This window comes from Gymnoscopelus microlampas, assembly GCF_963454915.1.
Source record: "Gymnoscopelus microlampas genome assembly, chromosome: 14".
NCBI lineage: Eukaryota > Metazoa > Chordata > Actinopteri > Myctophiformes > Myctophidae > Gymnoscopelus > Gymnoscopelus microlampas.
In genome coordinates this window covers 8,131,905-8,154,878 of record NC_139951.1, presented here as the reverse complement: position 1 = coordinate 8,154,878, position 22,974 = coordinate 8,131,905, and the positions used below count along the sequence as shown (strand labels likewise).

General features: G+C 38.7%; 1 protein-coding gene across 1 annotated transcript; it reads right to left on the bottom strand.

The window, feature by feature from the left end:
• Positions 1–2,422: 2,422 nt before the first annotated feature.
• Positions 2,423–17,804, bottom strand: LOC311059531 (uncharacterized protein; the record flags this gene model as incomplete). Its single annotated transcript, XM_084077543.1, has 11 exons — positions 17,414–17,804; positions 16,823–17,245; positions 15,533–15,919; positions 13,982–14,096; positions 13,640–13,799; positions 10,504–10,557; positions 10,245–10,409; positions 10,070–10,130; positions 9,699–9,895; positions 6,537–7,263; positions 2,423–2,561 (listed from the first exon to the last, which is right to left on the bottom strand). The coding sequence occupies exons 1-11, from the start codon at positions 17,623–17,625 to the stop codon at positions 2,423–2,425; spliced, it is 2,640 nt and encodes an 879-aa protein (XP_083933669.1). The 5' UTR covers positions 17,626–17,804.
• Between the last annotated feature and the right edge of the window lie 5,170 nt (positions 17,805–22,974).

Sequence of the window (22,974 nt, the reverse complement as noted above, 5' to 3'; positions counted from 1 at the left end):
TCTTCTGGTGTTAAAGTTTTCTTTCCTGTGAGTCTTTGAAACAGTGTCTTCTGTCGTGTCTCATGTGATGAAGACGAAGGTCCAAAGTGTCCTCTGTAAGAAGACTGAAACACAACAGTGTACATTAATACAGGATCCATCAAACGGCATAAAACAATAAACTTGAGCTTGTACAAATATTGTAATAACGCTGACATACTGTACATGTTCACTTCAATGAACGCTCATAGTTGTAAACGTATAAAATGTAACATGTTTAGATCAGAGCCTGACTGATGTGCGATTTTTGTGACCATTATTGACAGATAAGAGAGAACATTCACTGATATGTCATTCTTTAAAAAATATCATCCCGATATATCAGCCAGATGGTATATCAATCATCTGTACTTAAATCTGATGTATCTTTTATATATTTTTAACCAAAGCTCTTGGTTATCAACAGATTATTACTGTACATCAATAAACATCACACACATGTTTAACCAAATGGAAAACAGTGTTCTTACAATGATCATGTATGATGGAGAAATAACATCAATTATGATACGAAATAAATCCATTACAAGGATCATGTATGATATAAAATATACGGCAAGAATAAACATGTGTGATTGATGTCAAATTAAGTTTCATCTATGAAACATCTTCCTCTCTCACACTTACATCAGTGTCTGCCAGGCTGGAAACTACACTCATGGTGTCAAATCCTGAAGAGCGTGTTTCACCACTCACTGGAACAGAAGACAACAGACAGCAAGACATTTACAATGAGAATATGAACCATGATGTCATTTTGACCTTGACCTCTTCCACACAAAAGCTTTTCATGGCAGCCTGCTGATCATTCCCTACCAGTTAAAGGAATATACACCCATCGCGCACGCACGCACGCACGCACGCACGCACGCACGCACACACACACACACACACACACACACACACACACACACACACACACACACACACACACACACACACACACACACACACACACACACACACACACACACACACACACACACACACACACACACACACACACACACACACACACACACACACACACACACACACACACACACGATTACTAAATCATTGCTGTCGGGCAGAAGCCGTTTCTCCATATTTCAACTTTTTCCTAAATGAATACCCTAAGTAGTAAAATAGTGTGTCCGTTGACTTTATAAATGTTGAACCAATACAAAATATTAACGAGCTAGTGAGTAAATAATAATATAACTACCCATTTAATCAGGTTATTTTTTTTCCATTTCCTGAAAAGTAACAGTATTGAACATACAAGGTTTCCACCTGACATGATGATATGCTGTAAACAGGATATTGATACTCACTGCTTGGAGGAAGAGACTTGGAGAAGCTTGGAGGATGCAATGGATTGCTATTCCTTCTTCTGACAGCTGTTAGGGTTGATTCTATTGGCTCCTTCATCACAGACTAAAAAAAAAAAAAAAAAAAACATATAGCAAATAATTAAAACTTTGTTTTATTATTGTTTATCTATATAGATACTATGAAACATCTTCATCTCTCACTCTTACATCAGCATCAGTCTGGGTAGGAGCTTCACTCATGGTGTCATATCCTGAAGAGCGTGTTCCACCACTCACTGGAACAGAAGACAACAGACAACAAGACATTTACAATGATAATAAAAACACACCTGGATGTGAAAACCCTGCAGCCCAGCACAACATCTCTACATGTCTCTGTTCCTCATTATGAACCATGATGTCATGACCTTGACCTCTTACACACACAAGTTCATCATCCCCTCAAGACAGCCTACAGATCATTCCCTCCAAGCTGTGCACACAAGCACGCACCCACCCACCCACCCACCCACCCACCCACACACACACACACACACAGATACTCACTATGGGGAGGAAAGTCCATGCTTTGTGCATCCTCTAGGACTAGGTCCATGTTGTTGATAGCTGGCAGGGTTGGTTCTTCTGGCTCCGTCACCACACACCTCAACATCCTCTCTATCATCTCCTGCTCTCTCTTCTTCCATTGTTCTTCTGTTAAGGTTTTCTGTCCTTTCAGTTTTTCAAACATTGTCATCTGTCTTGAGGGTCCAACGTGTCCTCTGTCCCTCATCACCATGTCTTCTATTTTTACCATCAGCTCTTTGACTTTTGAAATGTCCTGCTTTTTGGAGTTTTGAACATGGTATCTGTATCCACATTTCTCCAGGATCCACCTCAGAGGTTCTCCTTCAGACTCTATGTACTCCTCAACACGTCTCTCTCCCAGCCAGTATCCCTCTGTGAACAGAACCAGAGTGTGTCTCCAGACTCTGTCCCCCAGCAGCTCCATGTGTTCCTCCACTGATCTCCTGTCAGCTTCAGAGAAACTGGACCTGACACCAACAGTCAACAGGACAGCATGGGGTTCAGGAGAACACAGAGTCACACCGTGTAGAAGGACGTCTTTGATCTTCTGTGATGGAGGTGTAGTCGACCAGTCTGGACAGTTCACCACACTCACTTTTCTTCCAGCAACTCGTCTCGTCTAGTCTGGGTTTTAAACTCCTGGAATATGAAGTTTACTGTATGTTAGTCATAATAATAAAAACATTCACTCTATTCTGTCTTCACTGGAGTTCCTCTTCAATCCTACCAGTAATTAACTGACTGAATGTATTATTCTCCATCACTCTGTCTAACAATGCCTCAGCAATATGGGATTAATATCATGTCATAATGACTTCTGAAACTGAAAAAAATCTGTGTTTGAAAGCTTGACGTACAGGTGTGCATAAGTCAATTTAACATTCTATCTTCTCCACAGGGGATGTTCTGAGCACTTTATTAAACAGAGCCGTGGTGGAAGAAGTACTTAGATTTATTACTTAAGTAAAAGTAGCAATATCACAATATAAAAATACTCTGTTACAAGTAAAAGGCTTTTTTTCTAAATGTTACTTGAGTAAAAGTGCAAAAGTATTGGCATCAAAATATGCTTAAAGTACTCAAATGTTTGAAAAGAGCAGATCTACACGCTCACAACGCGTTGCATCGTGAGGCGTTGTGAGCTTGTAGATCGTCTATTTTCAAATAGCCTATGTATAACATAGGGCTAAAGTGGTTAATGTATGTTTCATAATATCATAATTTATATCTGAAAAGTAACTAGTAAATAAAATGTTCAAATAATTGTAGTGGAGTAAAAGTACAATATTTGCCTCTGAGATGTAGTGGAGTAGAAGTAAAAGTACTGAAATGGGAAATACTCTAGTCAAGTAAAAATTCCTCAAAACTATACCGAAGTACAGTACTTGAGTAAATGTACTTAGTTACTTTACACGACTGAAACAGAGAGCATCATTACTCAACTTTCATTTGTAGTTGAGTAATATTTGACAAGCAGTATCTATACTTTGACTCAAATACTGAGGTTGAGTACTTTGTCCACACAGGTTAATAATCAGTACCAGCATAGAGCTACTGTATGGAAGTAAACAGAATAAATAACAGTGACCGATTACTTTTTCAATTAATCAAATAATCGAGTTGTGCAGATTTTTTTCATATAAATAAATGTTACATATCACCACATTGATTAACCATTTAAGGGTTATTTTATACTCAGTCACACAACAATATCGTGCAAAGATAGAGAAAATAGCAAATCTACAATCTCACAACGTGTCATGATGTGACGCGTTGTGACCTTATAGATCGGCTAGTTTCAAACGTTTAGTTTTTAAAAAGAGCTTTTGAGACTTTAAACCATGACATGCTCAAAATAGGTAATGATTATTAATGTATTATTCTATTTAATAATCGATTATCGATTATTTTTATTTGTATACATTGATTAGTGTGCTGTTGTTATTGTGTATACCCATACAGTTAGCTAACAGAGTGATTCTCAAAGTGGGGTCCGGGGACCCCCAGGGGTCCTTGAGGGGGTTCTAGAGGGTACCCAGCCAAATGACTGATAGTTAGGAACCAAATGGGACCTTATGGGTCTGTAACTCAGAGACTGTACAAATGCAACCAAATGAACCCTCACGGGTCCATTTGTACACTCTCAGAGTTAAATGAACACTGATGATTTTACTGTGTGTAAAAAATGCCATCAAACGGGGGACTGTGGTCTAATGCATATCAAACTGTGGCTCCTTGAAGTTAAAATGGTTGAGAATCACTTCTATAGCTATAATAATCTTCCCTTCTGGGGGTCCCTGCCTGCCATATCTTTTCAAATGGGGGTCTGCAGACTAATATGTATCGTTTTGGGGGTCCTTGACATTAAAAAGTTTGAGAACCACCGAGCTAAGACATGATAAGAATCTACATGTGTTGGACTCCATGTTCATTTGAAAATGAACATCTGTGTGTATTGATCACTGATAGTTCATTGATCACATGATCAATGAACATTCATGACAGCAGATACTTTTACATTATCTCCAGAAAACATATTTGATCACTTTACTGTTTACTTACTTTGAGTGAAGTCATTCATTATAACCTCACATTCATATAATATTACTCACCTTGAGTGGAGTTAGTTTAAACACAGTCTTCTGCAGTATGTGATCTCCAGCTCTGCTCCTCTGATACTGTTCTCCACCAACCAACATCACCTTCACATCTGGTAGACTCTGATGTTCTCCTGACACACACACACACACACACACACACACACACACACACACACACACACACACACACACACACACACACACACACACACACACACACACACACACACACACACACACACACACACACACACAGATTTAGGATTGGATTCAGAGATTCAGCTAAATGAGTTATTGCATACATGTATAACAATTCTGACTAAACTGACCACAGAACAGTACACATTATACATCAATAATTTGAAGTTATACTGAATATTATTATAATAATAATATGATCAATTATGCGAATGAGTTCAAAATACATGAATTCAATTAAGTCCTCAGATCAGTTCACTGATGGAGGAAATACTCAGATCTTTTACTTGAGTAAAAGTAGAAAAGTAGAATACCACAGTGTACAAACATTGTTAAAAGTAAAAGTCTGGCATAGAAAATTTGACTCAAGTAATACTTCAAAAGGACTTTTAGTGCAAAACACTAAAAGTAAAATGACTCATTATGCAATCTGTGTCTTTTTTAGGTTTCTTTGGGCTATTCAAAAATAGCAGATCTACAAGCTCATAGCGCGGCACCGAGTGCCACGCTATGAGCTTGTAGATCTGCTAAATTGTTTTAATCGTGAAAATATGATCAAATCTTTGAATATATATATTCTTCAAAGCAAACATTTGTGACTCAAATCTTTGCTTCTGGGGGGATTCTACAAATGTCTTCTAAATCCTAACAGTTTTTTTTTTTTAAATCATGTTGCTATGATCAGTGGTTTTCAAACTTTTTCATGTCAAGGACCCCCAACATTATATGTATTTGGCCGCGGACCCCCATCTGAAAATATTTTGTTCCAGAGACCCCCAGAAGCAAAGATTTGAGTTAAAGATGTTCGCTTTAAAAGAATATATATTCAAAGATTTGCACACATTTTCACAATTAAAAAAAAATAGCAGATCTACAAACTTGTATATCTCATTATGCAAAATTGTCCATATCAGAATAATAAATATTAGTTTATTGTATTACAATTATTGATGCTTTAATATCCAGGACTCTTAATATGTGTCTGGTAAAGGAGATTATTTTAACTACTCGAATACTGCTACCCCTCATTATTGTACTGTAGTCTTAATCTAATAATGCTCCTAATGTATGTATTGCTTATCATTTATTATTTATCTCAATTTGCATACAGTACTTGAGTAAATGTACTTAGTTTACTTTCAACCAATGAATTCGTTATAACAGGGGTCTTCAACGTTTTTCAGGCCAAGGACCCCTTAGCTGATAGAGAAATGAAGCAGGGACCCCCAATACATGGATACAATTATGCTGCAGATTAAACTTTTTCATAGATTTCATAGATAGCTTCATAGATTAGTTTGACAGCACTATCATCAATGTTGTGTAAATGAATGTTTATACATTATCTTATCTATTAATATGTTGGATTCATGTTAATGTGTATTTTCAGACATTTTCCCCCTCTGTCTACACCAAACCTCTGTGTCGAAAACAGCCGATCTACAAGCTTGTAGATCTGCACAGAATAGGGATGCTAGGGTTCTAGTGGTTAATGTAAAAAAAAAAACTGTTCCAATCACAGAAAGATTTGGCGGCCCCCCTGTAGTAACTCTGAGGACCCCTAGGGGTCCCAAACCCCCTGTTGAAGACCCATGCTTTATAATATTAAGCTTTACATTTTTACAGCATCTTTTTATATAGAATGTGGCGCAATATTGAGAATATACATTATTAATCAATATAACAATCAAGGTCAAGGAGAGGGACACACACACACACACACACACACACACACACACACACACACACACACACACACACACACACACACACACACACACACACACACACACACACACACACATCACCTTCAAACAGAGCTTTCAGAGCAGTTCTTTGTCTCTGTGTCTTGGACAGGAATGTCTGGACATGTTCCTCTGTGATCTTCTTCCTCTCTGACAACGTCTCTGAAACATCTCCATCATCTTCATAGTGTCCACCTCTGTTTCCTGTCACCATCTCCTCTATCTTCCACAGCAACTCTGTGACCTGAGTGTCATCTGTCTTCTGATTGTTGAAGACATGATACCGGTTCCCACATTTGTCAACAAGCCAGCGGAGGTCTTCTCCTTCAGCCTCAATGTGCTGCTCAATGCTTCTGTCTCCCAGACAGTCTCCATAGTTGAACAGTACTATAGCATGACTCCACACGCTCTGTGACAGAAGTGTCATGTGTTCCTCTAATGCTACTCTTTGTGACAGAAGTGTCATGTGTTCCTCTAATGCTACTCTCTTTGTTCTGGTGAATGCTTCATGAAGAGGAACCATCACAAGAACAGCATGTGGTCCAGGAGGACAGAGACACACACTGTTCTGGATCTCCAGTTTGTCCATCTCTGAGGTGTCCTGTAGTGGACTGTTGTAGTACCAGCCTGGTGAGTCCACCACTGTCACATGTCTCCCTGCTACTTCACCATGTCTCACCTCACACTGCACTGACCTCAGACTAACTTTAAAACCACTTCCTCCCAGAATGGTGTTTCCTGCTGAAGTTTTCCCAGAGCCATACTCTCCCAACAACACAATCCTGAGGTCAGTCAGTCCTGTCAGAGAAAAAGATTTTCAAAGTTTACTTTCACTTTGACAGCTTCTTATTTAACCACTTAAGACATTTAATTATTTCACAATTCATCACACAACAAATAGTGAAAATAGCAGATCTATAAGCTCACAACACAATGTGTTGTGAGCTTGTAGATTTGTATGGAAATGATCACCTACAGCATAACAACATGCGCAAATTAGGCATGCCAGGATTGATATGATTAAGAAACAAAGCTAAAATGTCCAGGTCTATATGTTGTTCTTAATATGTAATAATGAAATTGCTGAACATATTAACAGTAGAAAGGTGTGTTCAGTGTACAGTTCAGAACAAATATCCACCAGGAGACATCATAGAATAATAATAATGTACATTACTACCTAGACTACACTCATGCAACAGTGTGTGTGTGTGTGTGTGTGTGTGTGTGTGTGTGTGTGTGTGTGTGTGTGTGTGTGTGTGTGTGTGTGTGTGTGTGTGTGTGTGTGTGTGTGTGTGTGTGTGTGTGTGTGTGTGCGTGCGTGCGTGTGCAGGACTGATCAGCTTCATCTATCTAGTACACACTGCCAGTAGAACCAGGAAGTACCTCCATTTATTTTCACATATCCTCATTGTTGGGTGGAAACCTTGTATGTCCAAAACCATTACTTGTCATCAGTTTTAGTTTGTAGTTTTAGTCATAGTCTTTTGAATAAAATTCCATTTAGTTTTAGTCATATTTAAGTCATTTGAAATGTTTTAGTTTTAGTCTAGTTTTAGTTTTAGTATCATAGGATTTTAGTCAACTAGATCTACAGTTAATTTAGACGACAAAAATATGTATTTTAGCGGGCTGTGATAACGTTGTAATGCCTGATTTATACTTAGCTGTGTGCCGAAAATAGCCGATTTACAAGCTCACAACAAGTCTGTGACGTGTTGTGAGCTTATAGAATGACATAATAAAATGACATGAAAGAACACCAGTCCCTCCATCTAACATAGTAGTCTTTTTATTTATTTTTTTGTTGACTAAATTGTAAATATATTTGGTCCTAGTTTTAGTCATCATAGCTTAGTTTTTATTTAATGTTTTTTTTTCTTTTTTTCGTCAGTGTAAAAAGGTAGTGGATGAACATTTTTCGTCATAGTTTTAGTCGACAAAATGAACACTGCTTGATATGAAATAGAAAAAACAGCCTGTGTTCCAATGTATTTACTGTAATGTAATTATTATTTAGTCACAAGCTCTTGTTAACCCATTAAGACCGGGAACGCATCTGTCATTTTAAGATTTCTTTGGCTATTAAAAAATAGCAGATATAAAAGCTCATATGAGCTTGTATATCTGCTATTTTTTTTAATCGTGAACATTACATTTGTGCAACTCTTTGAATATATATACATATTTTTAAAGCAATCATTTGTAACTCAAATCTTTGCTTCTGTGAATTCTACACGTGTCTTCTAAATCCTAACAGTTTTTTCTTTTACTTATGTTGCTATATATCAGTGGTTCTCAAACTTTTTTCATGTCAAGGACCACCCAAAATAATATGTATTTGTCTGCGGACCCCCCCCCCCCCCCATCTCAAAATATTTTGTTCCAGGGACCCCCAGAAGCAAAGATTTGAGTTAAAAATGTTCGCTTAAAAATATATATTCAAAGATTTGCACAAATGTTCATGATTTTTCCAAAAATATAGCAGATCTAAAAGCTCATAGCGCGGCACTCGGTGCCGCGCTATGAGCTTTTAGATCTGCTACAGTATATTTTTGGAAAAAAATTAACCAAAGTATAAAATAATGGTTAAAGTGTTTACACAGATGCGTTCCCGGTCTTAATGGGTTAAAGCTTTCCACTGGTTAAATATTTATAAAACCCTCAGACAGAATTAACCACTTTCCTCTCGTCATGATGCAACGTGTTGTGAGCTTGTAGATCTGATATTTTTGCTACTTTTGTGTGAAACTGTAGTGTGACAAAGTAAGACATTCATTTAAGAAATAAGATACAAAGTTGAAATATGGAGATATGAGGTTTCTGCCCAACAGTAGCGATATGTTGCACACATACACACACACGCACACACGCACACACGCACACACGCACACGCGCACACACAGTCACACACAGTCACACACACACACACACACACACACACACACACACACACACACACACACACACACACACACACACACACACACACACACACACACTCACGAGAGAAGGAAGGCGATAACGCAATTTTTAACGACCCTATAGGAGAAACGTATAGTATGAAAAATCTGTCTCTAGTTTTTCAATTTTGTCATTCACATTTCTCTGACAGACAGACAGACAGACAGACAGACAGACAGACAGACAGACAGACAGACAGACATGGACTCATAAACCTCTTGGCAGAGATTAATGAAATATTATCATTATTAAAGTAAAACAAAACATACCAGTATCTTTTGGAAGTCCAGTTGTTTGTTTCTGAGCGTCTGCCCTCCTTTGTTCTGCTCTTCTGCTGATAGTTCTCTCCATCTCCTTCAGTTCCTCTGAGACGTGTTTTTCTGTCTCATAGTGACAACCATTACTAGTCACCATCTGATCTATCTTCTCCATCAGCTCTGTGACCTGACTTCTATCTCCTCTGTCACTAATGTTAAGAACATGGAAGCGGCCTTCACATTTCTTAGTAATATATCTTAAGTCAGGGTCAGATCTAATGAGATCAGGTCTCATTTTGTTTTTATTAGCTACAGTGAACACTACAATAGTGTGTTTCCACACTCGGTCATTGAGGAGAAGACTCAAATGCTCCTCTACTGACATCCCTGTCCCTACATATGGGATGTCCAATGGCATCACTAGGACAAAGGCATGGGGTCCTCCTGGAGGACACAGATTCACACTCTGTTGGATTTCTAACTGAGTCAGTTTTGGGGTCAGATCTAGGGGATAAGAAGACGTCCATCCTGGAGTGTCGACCACAGTGACCTGTCTACCAGACACTACCTCTTGTCTCATGACACTCTTGACTGTTCTACTGTTTGTTTCAAAAACATCTCTGCCCAGGATGATGTTTCCTACTGAACTCTTTCCACTGGGTTCACCTCCACGTCTTCCCCCGATCAGAACAATTCTCAGTTCTGTTGGTTCTCTGTTCTTCCCTGGTTGGAAAAAATAAATATAATATTAATAAAGATCACAGATGTATCTAAACCAGTGTCATTTAGCTGGTTTCATGTGTTTAATAGAACTCACCTCTGATGGAAGCTGAGGTTCCACTGGCCATCCTGTCTACAGCTGTTGTTTGAACTGTAAAACAGTAACATACAGTAAGTCACAATAATCTGCTGTTATTATAGTTTTGTTGTTATTACTGTTATATCACACATTTGACAATATAATGAATACTATTTGACCAGTGGTTCTCAGAGTGGGGTCCAGGGACCCTCTGGGTTCCTTGAGAGGGTTCTAAATGGACCCTTACAGGTCTGTAACTCTGAGAGTGTACAAATGGAACCAAATGAACCCTTGTGGGTCCATTTGGTTCCATTTTTACACTCTCAGAGTTAAAGGGGTCCTTAAAATTAAAACGTTTGATATCACATTGGTTCTCAAACTTGTTTTGGCTCAGGACACCTCTGTAAATAACTTTCTCATCCACGGCACCCCTGAATTACATTGTTACTTTAGAGCACCTTACTGTACATTTATGTGATATTACAGTATGTAAATAAAGTACACAAATATGCACACAAATATGTAAATCTTTCCCCCTAAGATACAGTATGTCACGAGGTGAACTTGAGAGATTAGGACAGATTGTAAATAACCTTATTTTGTTTAACCTTAAACTTGAACCCCAGCATCCCTATTCTGGGTGGAACATTCACCAAAAATAGCTGATCTACAAGCTCACAACGCGTCCTACTCCCAACGGGACGCGTTGTGAGCTTGTAGATCGGCTATTTTTGGCGAAGAGATTTGATGTAGATCAAAAAAGAATGCACAAAGTACAGTGTTAGGGAACAGGCCTAATTTCGCAACCAAACTGTAGATCCTTTTAATTAAAACGTTTGAGAAACACTCTACTATCATGTCAAAATAGAGAATCTACACCCACCGTAAGAACGTTTTTATCAATGTTAGGAGTGCTTCACAGGCATGTGTTTCATAAAGTCTCTCTCCATATCTAAATAGAGACCTTAGAGCTCCTATTCAATGAAAGAGCTCTGTTCAAAAGGGGGTCTGTCTGTCTGTCTGTCTGTCTCCCCAGGTGTTCTTTTATTTTGTACTTAATCCATTAAGACCGGCAATGCATCTGTGTCATTTTAAGATTTCTATGGCTATTCAAAAATAGCAGATCTACAAGCTCATAGCGCGGCACTCGGTGCCGCGCTATGAGCTTGTAGATCTGCTATTTTTTTGAAAATCGTGGAAGATTTAAAGCGAACATTTTTAACTCCGATCAGTGCTTCTGGGGGTCCCTGGAAAAAAACATTTTGAGATGGGGGTCCGTGGCCAAATACATATCATTTTGGGAGTCCTTGACATGGAAAAGTTGGAGCAACACTATATAGCAACATGCTGTTAGGATTTAGAAAACATTTTTAGATATGTATTTGGCCACATACCCCTATCTGAAAATGTTTTGTTCCAGGGACCCCCAGAAGCAAAGATTTGAGTTACAAAATAATGTTCACTTTAAAAATATATATTCAAAGATTTGCACACATTTTCAAGATTTTTCTAAAATAGCAGATCTACAAGCTCATAGCGCTGCACTCTGTGCCGCACTATGAGCTTGTAGATCTGCTATTTTTTAATAGCCAAATAAATCTAAAATGACACAGATGTGTTCCAGGATTTAATGGGTTAATTAGCTAAACATCCTCAGTCAAGGATGTGTCCTTCACTAAATGATGTACCTGTGACATTTGATTACACACACAGTTCTATCAGTCAGTATGCAGTTAAAACTCTAACATCTTTCTTAGTAACATTTATAGCAATAAATAGCAATTCATATATTGATTATTGTATAAGACAGTCTGTCAAAGTTTCAGATCTTAAATCAGCCTTTGATTTTGTTGTGCCATCATCTAATGACTTAGAAAGATATTGGCCCGAGGCCAAACTTACTTGCTGAGTTGCTGACCCCTGGTATAGAGGATACAAATGGTTAAACTGAAGTGATATCGATAAATTCCAAATACTATCAAAGTATTCTATGTGGCACCCTGCCCTGGACTTGTACCACAGCACCCACTTTGAGAAACCCTGGACTAACAGACTCTAAATGTGGTCTCCATCAACCAACATGTAATAGTTCTCTGACAGACAGAATGTCAACATTAGTGTGTTGACACTAGATCTACTGATTTAACTATTTAGAGCTTGGATTCACACATTCAGCTTCTGCTACACTAATTATTACACTTATAGTACAACAATTTAGACTGAACTGACCACAGAACTGTGTGTGTGTGTGTGTGTGTGTGTGTGTGTGTGTGTGTGTGTGTGTGTGTGTGTGTGTGTGTGTGTGTGTGTGTGTGTGTGTGTGTGTGTGTGTGTGTGTGTGTGAAATAAGAAATTCCATTCATCACAAAAACTAAAAAGGAAAATAGCAAATCTACAAGCTCACAACGTGTGGCATCGTGGACAATTGTGCAGTGTTAATTTTGACAACAAATTCTGATTTATTCTTATTCTTAGTCTTTTGAATAACACACCATTTAGTTTTAGTCCTATTTTAGTCATCTGAAATTGTTTAGTCTTAGTCTAGTCTTAGTCGACTACATATCAAAACTGGACCACTGGGCCCTACTCGGCCTAGGCACCAGTGGCGGCTGGTGGGAATTTTGGGTGGGAGGGCTAAGTGTTAGCGCGAAATTGGAAAACATTTTGGGTTCTCAAAATGCATATTTATGCTCAAACACAAAGTCTTATATCTTATATAGTACATGTGCATAGTAATAATAATATATATATATATATATATATATATATATATATATATATATATATATATATATATATATATATATATATATATATATATATATAACAAATCATACATAAAAGTTAAAACCTTTTTAGAAATAGTGAAAAAAGGAGATCTACAAGCTCACAACGCGTCACACTGCGATGCGTCATGGGCTTGTAGATCTGCTATTTTCACTATTAAATAGGGCTTAAGTGGTTAATTCATAAAGGATTTATTTATTATACGTTTGGGTGCTGGGGAGACACCAAAATTATTTGTTCTCAAGCTGAAAAAGTTTGAGAACCCTTGATGTAGAAGACTGAAATGAGACACTGACACTAAGGAGAGACAATAGAGAGAACATTCTCAAAACATCATGTTTGATATTCAAGGGGGTCAGGGGGTCACCTTGCTCCTGTAGAGGTTGTAGATGTGTGGAGGCATTCTTCAGGTCAGAGTGCTCCAGGCTGCCATGTTGGAACATCTCATCTTCCTTTTCAACATACATCTTCCTCCTCTTACATGCAACCTCCTGATGCTCTTCAGACTCACTATCCACAAATGGTTCCTTTTAACAACAATGATGACAAGCTTATTAAGTTATATGCATGATCTAAATGATAGACTAAGCATATACAGTAGCTCTACTTTCTAACCATAGTTTAGTATGTTTCAATGCAAAAGAGAAGCTGTTTCACAGCAGACATTAAAGCCCTTATAACCACAGGTCTGTACAAACAGTACTTTCACCTCCATTCTCCCAGAGTTCTCCTCCGACTGTGATAGTCTTGTGTCTTCATTGACCTGGACCAGGGTGCGTTTCTGCAGGGCTGGAGCAGTGTAGTGTTGCCTGATATGATTCTCACTAAACAACAAAAAACATAGTTAAAACGGAATATTCTGAGAATTATCATTGCTATAGATTCTTTGACTCACTCCTGTCTAGAGTGCAAAATGTACAGTTAACGTTTCTTCTTTTTATTTCATAAAAATTGTGTGTGTGTGTGTGTGTGTGTGTGTGTGTGTGTGTGTGTGTGTGTGTGTGTGTGTGTGTGTGTGTGTGTGTGTGTGTGTGTGTGAGTGTGTGTGCATGTGTGCATGTTTGTTGTCTGTGGTTAATGGCACAGGAACCCTGTGCCGTCTTTCTAAAAGTGAAAGACGGCACACGATGACTCGGAAATTTCCGGTGTACATCATCTCATTCACGATCAAGGAATGTGCCTGAGCATTCGCACAGGGTTGAACATGCACATGCTCACCCAGGTGTGTTTGTGGTTCACGCATGAGCAGTGTTGTGAAGTAATATATTACTTAATAAGGTATAACTGTAATATTATCACTTTTCCCAGTAACGAGTAGTGTAAATTATTACAATTGCCAAAACTTTACTTTACTTATCCAAGTAACGCCGCTTTACTGCATTACAATGAACACACTTAGCTTTTGCCTGAGGTACTATTAGAGCTTGCACTTCTCTGTATCGTTAGTCTATGATCCATCCGTCTGTCCAGCTGCGAAGAAGCTCCTAGTGCGAATCACTATAGTAAGAGGTTGTCACATGCACAAAAATAACAGATCTACAAGCTATCAACATGTTGAAATGCAAGACATTGTTAGCTTGTAGATCTGTTCTCATTGAGCATGCGCCCTGCACAAAAGTAATATGTAATATAATATGTAATATAACCAAATAATGAGTAATATAATATTATTACTTTTTAAAGGAGTAACAAGTAACTAGTAATGTTTTACTCTTCCTGAGTAATATGCCCAACACTGTGCATGAGCTTGTTTAAGAGCAGACAATCTCCATGTATCCCATTTCACAGGTTTCCATGGACTGTGATTACAGATTGAGGGTGTGATTGCGGACCAGGTCTCTTCATGGAGCACGACTGTGGATTTCTACTGTATCACACCATTATTATTATTATTATTATTATTATTATTACTTAGTTGCTTTTGTACTTGCTATTATTGTCATTGCTCATAGTCTGCCGAATGTTTCTTAAAGTTAAGGGGTAGTTTTTCCTTGTCACTGTCGCAGAAATTGCTTGCTCAGAGTGGGACAATGTATAGTCTCTGCTTTGTATGCAAAGTGTCTTGAGACAACGTGTTGTGATTTGGCACTATAAGATTTCATTGAATTTAACTGAATTCAAGGCTTCAAAGGGTGAGTAATTGATAGGAGAAAAAAAGTAATTCAACACATACTTTAATGACATTTCTTGTGAACTATTTTCATATAACTGTGAGTTACAGTGAAGTTTAAATAGTAAACTTATTCAATATACAACTTACCTGAGCTCTGAGTTGTATGGTAGAAACTGACGGAAAGTCCTCACTACTTCATCTGGCCAGCCTGTCAGATCAACTGGTCCCTTCTCTAGTTGGACTTTCAGCACCTCTAGGAGGAGGGAGACCTTTCTCTCTGAGAGATCTATGGACCAGACTGTAGGATCTGCCAGGTAAACTGGCGTTAATGCTAGAAGAACACTCTTGTGTGTTTGAGTCTCATACTCTTTGACATGGGAGTACAAGTCTAGAAGGAAGTCCGATTTGTGATGCCAACATTCAGACAGTGAAAACACTTCCTCTATTGTTTGTGTGTTGAACCGCTCAAGGAGAGCTGCTTGCACACACAGATTCATCAGAAATCTGTGTCCTGTTTGATTCCGAGAAGCAAACCTGTAGATTATGAAAAATAAGAGGAATCAATATAAAAAACCTTGACCCATGAACCTAAATCATGTGTTTATGAATGTCAAAAGTGTAATAATGTGTAGCAAAAAAGAAAGACAAATCTATTTTGACTAGATTGTATTACTTCTTAAATATAAATCACTCTTTAATAAGTAGGACATGTGTTATAAGTAACAAAGTGTGAGTGTGTTTTAACCTGCTGTACTGTCTTTGGTGCCTGAATTATAATTTAAAAAAATCCCCAGCTCCCTATATTGTATCAATAAATCCTTAATTTAAATCATACCTGAATGGCATTATTTGTTAAAGTAATACTAGGTAACTTTTTTCAACAAAACTAAAGTTAAATTGTTTTGTTTGTTGAATTGAATTGTTGATCTTTTGTGAGTGATCTTTTGTGACTATTTTATATTGAAACGGTGGCTAGGGTAGTCATTCCCACGAAAATGACGTCATCCGGCTGGAAAACGGAAACGGAAATGGACCGGTTTCCTGTTTGGCCAGGAACTACCACAACGGTTTCCTGTTTGGCCAGGAACTACCGCGCTAATAACAATAAGGAATCTCACGCTGTTTTTAAGAGATTGTAGGATTTGAAGATCGAAAAACACAGCTCACGGTAACTAAAGCTCCACTGGCTAAGAGAAACGATCCACAGATAGTATAAAACAATTAAAAGAACACTTTTTGAAACGCTTCCATCTTCCGGTGAAAACAAATGGAATTCTGGGTAACGCAGGAATAAACTAACGACCTGCAGTGACGGTAATGATCAGCAGAGGCTGCTAAAAATCGTGGACCTGCATTGTATTACTTTAAATATTTCTATAGAACTTTTTGATTTACAGTACACTTTAAATAGGGTAAACATATTCAGTGTACAACAACCTGAGGTTTGAGATGTAGGGTAGACACTGAAGGAAGATCCTCACTTCATTCTCTTCATCTGACCAGCCTCTCAGCTCTACTGGTTTCTTCTCTGGTTGGAGTTTTAAGCATTCAAGAAGGACAGAGGCCTTTCTTTCTGAGAGGTCTATGGACCAGACTGTAGGAGCTGGTGGGTAAAGGGGCTTCAGAATTGGAAGAACATGTTTGTATCTTGTACTGCTGATATGTAGGTAAAGATCAAGCAGGATGTCGAATCTCATAGTGTGAACAGAGAACAATGATAGGAGTGTATTCACTGATCTCTGAAATACTTTCCTCTTATTAATTGCTGCATCCAGGCACAAGTCCAGTAACAGCTGCTTTTGTTCCCCCTCCAGGAATTCAGGGAATTGCTGGTTTCCATCTCCGGATGTGTCTCTGAAACTTAAATGCCGTATAAAAAAACATAGGTCACAATTATATCTTTTTTGGAACCTTCTAGTATGGCTGTCATCCAACAATAACATTTGTTCATGAATTTCTTCTTAACGACATTGATTTGCATTGTTCAGCATTTCAATTCAACGTATTAACATTACACTAATCACACACCTGAGTTTTCTGATATTGGGCAGACACTCCAACAGGGTCTGTCTCAGATCTTGACAGGGACTGGTGTTCCTGTCCCAGAGGAGGCAGAGTTGAACCGTCTCTGGACTGTTTTGCATGACCTTTACTGCTCTATCAAACACTTGTTTTTTACCACAACCGACTGGGAGGTACAACTCATTTCTACCAAGGACAAGTAAACCTCTGTAGTCCATCTCCTCCTCACTGAGGAGTAAAGCCTTCCAGAGCTGACTGTGCAAGGTGTGAAACCTGGAAGAAAAGGTTGTCCTGAAGTCAGACCTTTCCCTCCATTTACAGGTATTGGACAAGTTGGACAAGTTGCAACATTACAGTAGGTCCATCTTTGTTGCTTGATGGTTATCTCTGTATTAGCATTCTGTACCAGTTGATAGATTTAAAAGCTTAGCATCTGAATCCTATTGGAGTTTCATGAATCATCTCATACAGGTGAGTACATTCAAATGTTGGACTATTAAAACAAATAAGAAAAACAAGTATTGACTAATGTACAGTATGAGTGCTATGGTAACAGCCCAATTTGATTAACTGTAGACCATATAACATGAAAATCAAAATACATGCTCACCCATCAAGTTGGACATTTTTCAGGCATCCAAGTATTAATCTCAGTCCTTGTTCTGATACAGTTTCCTCAAGTGTTAGCTTTATTTTCCTCTCTTGGGACTTACTGATTACATAAGACACAGCACAGTAATGGTGAGGATCAAGATGCTCCTCACTCAAATCAAGGCAATAATCCAGTTTGTCCAGAAAGTGAAGACAGGCTTCAGTAGACTGAGATTCATACAAACATTGGCATAAGAACAGTATGTTGCTGTCATCAGTGTCATCCTGATCTTGGTTTAGTTGAGACAAGTCGAGAAATGTGGTTACCATGTCTCTGATGAAAGTCTTAGATATGCCCTTCAACTGCTGATCTGGAACCACACATTCCAGCGTGTCCAGATTTTTCTCATTACACAAACCACACAAGAAAGGGATCACATGTCTCATGTGTTTCTTCTCATCAGTGCAGCACTGTTGCAGAAGATCAGTTATTTTGTCAGGATTCTTCAAAAACCACAACGCTGCAAAAAACTCCTGTATGGTATAATGGAGAAATGCAGAGTAGGTTTTGCGTACTGCAGGTGAAACTTTAACTTTAAGTGTGTTCAGGAAAGCTGAATGAGCACAGCTTTGTTCAGAAGACAGTGCTGTTAAGTTCAAAGATTTCCCTTCAGTTGCCTGAAAAGCAGCCTTTGCCAAAGCAAATATTTGTTCACCGTGTGATCTGTTGTCTTGGCTAATGCAACTGGAAAGAATGTTGATGCATATTTCAGTTACTGTGCATGGTTCTTGAGGAGCCATAGAGTTCGTAAATGAAAAGCAGGCAACCACCATCAATGCATATACAGGGACATGGCAAAGACTGAACAATTCCACGTTGTTCAACATGTTTCTCAAATGCTCAGCATTCAACACATTTTCTAAGTAAGCTCTGATGGACTTTGTGCTGAAGCCTTTCACCTCCACTCTGAGAGAAGGCCAGTTTAATAGTATTTTTTCTGACTCAGCTTCTGGTCTGCAGGTTATGACGATCTTTGCATCAGGAAGCAGGTCCCCATTAACAAGTCTCTGCATCACTGAGGCAGAAGTGAGACCTGCGAGGCCATCAAAAATGATAGTAACATTTTCAGAATGATTCTTTATGTCCTCCATGACCTCTTCTTTTCCTTCACCTGGTTCACTAAACATATTGAACAGAAGATCCTCCAAACTCATGGGATTTGTGATGCAGGACATTTCTCTCATATCAAAATAGAACATATAATCTGGGTCCTTGTTGTGGCTTCCTCCCCAGAGTTTCAGCATTTGACATGCAGCTGTTGTCTTTCCAATTCCAGGCTTACCAACCAGGAGAATTTTGTTCTCATCTGTTTTGAGTAAGTAATCTACAGATACTTCCTGTTTGTCCTCAGAAATGTAGGTCTTCATCTTTTTACGGCGAGATTTCTTGCATTTTTTGCTCTTGAATTGAAGTCTTTCAGAGGGTGTATTTCCATGCTTGTCTAATACCAGTGGAGTGTAAGACAGATCTGAACACGTATCCTTTGGTAGAAATTCTTTGCTTTGGTTCCACTTATCTTCTGATAGTTTAAGGGCTTTTTTCTTTAACTTTGCCTGGTATTTGTGGCATGGTGTTGGACCTAAAATGAAAATAATCGTGAATAAATCATATGCAGACTGACTGACTGACTGATATACCTATGAACAGTATTGTTAAACAGATGCAACAGAATGAACAACATATCAGTGTTATTAACACTGTATTAACCATTTTTTCCTTTACATAATGGTACCTTTACAGTAGCTTGAATCCATTTCCACATCTTCATTGAAAGAAAAGCAGCTGATCCAATGGTGTAGGTCAACATTGCTTTTCTGAGCGGAGCCTACTTCTTTGGATTCAAGTGTCTTTAAGGTCCTCGTCCTAGTTATGTGAATTACCTTTAGTAATTCATAGCTGGCTTTCTCCCCTTTGTGTGTGACCAAGTCCAGTATTGTTCTTGTTTTCTCAAAGTCATCAGGCTCTGTCTTTATTTTACTGACCTCCTCAAGAGAGAACACTTTCTTATGCATATTCTCCACAATAATAGAAATATTCTGCAGTCCCCCCACCAGGCTGGTTCTAACTTTCTTGATGTATTCCACAGCTGACTGACTTGAACACGCCATGTCACTTTATTCTCAAACATGTACTAAACCTGCCTATAATAACCTGAGTCCAAGGACTAGAAAAATGTAAAGTAGTATTTGTGTTTATCCAAAATGTAGTCTATTCATATGTTGTTGTTTGTTATGTAAAAGTACAAGTACAAATATTGGAGGGTCATTAGACATAACATAATCCACCATACAGCATTTCCAACATTCCTGCGACCCTTAGTAGATAGATGCTTCACCTACAATGATAAGACAAAGTCTTACATCAGTCATACTTCCAACATCATAGAATTATAATATACAAATGTAAAAAACGACAACATAAAATGACATAGTTTTCAAAGTGAAACTTACCAGTCTTTCCCTAAGGTGGTTGTGTCCAGCTAGCCGGCTCTCTAACTGGGTGAGGTCATTCTGTAGGGACAGGGAAGACACAATGCACTCAGGTTTAACTAAATCTGTTGTTCAACACGTTCTGCACTGTTGACAACTGTACCTCCTCCCTCAGCTCCATAAGATCTCCAACTCAGTGGTTCCCAATGTGTGTTCCTTGAAGACCCCTTCTTACAAGCTGAGATCCCCCAACACGTGCACACATAAGCACTTGTGTTTTTTAGACATGTTAACCACTTAAGCCGCATATTCTTCTCATACGACGAATCACAAAAATAGCCTACAAGCTCACAAACCCGATGCATCGTGAGCTTGTAGATCTGCTATTTTCTCTATTTTGCTCAAGAAGCTCAAGTTCATTAATAACAAAATGAATGTCAGCTCATTATTATTAACTTAATAGAATTATGTAGATAATAAAATACATTTTACTCTAGGCCTGGGGTGTGGAAACCACACTACTTATAATATTCATAATATTAATCACATAAATAAACAACACATTGTAACATACAGTAGGGCCTACAGTATACCTCAAAGCTCATGTTCAACTTCATCAACATGTTAACTTCACTGTCCTGCAGATTTCACCAACCATTAGTTAATATAATAAGTACATAAACCATTAACATAACTAATAACAAAACTGTTACAATGATAGTCAGTGTACATTCCTCACTGTCTGTCATTTACTCCACATACAAACATGAACCAGCTGAATGTAATCACTGTACACAGATCACACTGAAACCAGTTGACACAGATCTGATCTGAAAACAAGTTGTTTCGCCTGGGACCACCCAGGGGCCCGCCTCTGACACACAGTGATGTGCATTCCCATTGACTGCCATTGATCCATCACATCAAGCTAAGAAGCTAAGTTTGCTCCATTGAATAATGTTGATATTTTTCAATCAAAAATAAATTAATAAATATTCAAGTACTACAGTATGATGCAAGATAAAAGTTATATTATAAGTGACTCTGCCACCCATCAGTATGTAACTCAGACAGCAGCTCACTGGGTTGTGTCTCACAGGCCTCAAGGCCTCGATGTCTGCCTTGTTGTTCTAACCTCATGTCACCAGGCTTTCTGCAGTGTTGTGGAAAGACTAGTTTCTATTTACTGTTCAGAGCTTTGATCCGGTCTAGAGCCCGCCTACTGTATCCTGTAATGTGCACGCACGCACGCACGCACGCACGCACGCACACACACACACACACACACACACACACACACACACACACACACACACACACACACACACACACACACACACACACACACACACACACACACACACACACACACACACACACACACACACACAGTACATGCATCACTGTTTCCCTATCCGTTCTACAGACCCAGAGAGGATCATCTCCCTGCAGAGCAAACTGATCCCAGTCTATATTGTTCAGTATCACACACTAGTCTGCCACACCCATTTCAATGAAACGCCTGATATGTATTATTTGTCTTAACAAACATGCTCTCAATAGACTAAATTTGTATTTAATGAAGACATTTTGAAATATTTCATCAGCATGGTCTTCAACTACTATAATGTACAGTCATATACAGTTCTATTGTACAATGTAAGATGTGTTTGATTTTCTGGTATACAGTTCTTACCTGTCAATGAGTTCTGTCTGTCAACGGTCCTTGTCTGTAGATTGAGATTTAGTCTAGTTGTTTAGTAGATGAACTGTAGTCACACAGCATCAGATACAAGTTTCATTTCCTGTTCAGAAAAAGTGGCGGAGAGAGACAGACAGACAGACAGACAGGCAGACAGACAGACAGACAGACAGACAGACAGACAGACAGACAGACAGACAGACAGAGACAGAGAGAGAGAGAGAGAGAGGGTTAACCACACATGCTGAACTGATGTTGCAAAGACTCTACAGAACAGGGAAGTTGTCATTGAAAGAGGAAACGTCACATAGAAGGTAGACTGAGAGAACGAGAGCAATCTATGGTCTCGAAGGGCGGATCCAAAACCATGCGGCCGGAGCAGTGCGCGTCCTCCGATTGCTTCACCGATCTATGTCCCCGCCTCCCCTCCCCTCCCCCCCCCCCCCCCCCCCCGGAGCAGGCTGACGTCACCAAATTTAGAGCGACGCCCCTCTGCACTCAGGTTGGTTAGGAGTTAACAAGGTCCTAAGACCATCGTTCCTGCACCGTTCGCCCAGTCTTTTTTCTTTTGAAACAAAAAAAAAGGCTGGGATTCCGAGGCTACATAGAAGGTGATACAGGGACATTAACCCATTAAGACCTGAGGCCAATTCTACAAATTCCTTCCAAACCAGTAGTTCTCAAACATTTTCAGGCCAACGACCCCCAAAATGATCAAAATTATTCAAAGTTTTTTAAAACATTTTCAAGATTTTTCAAAGATAGCAGATGTAGAATCTTGTAG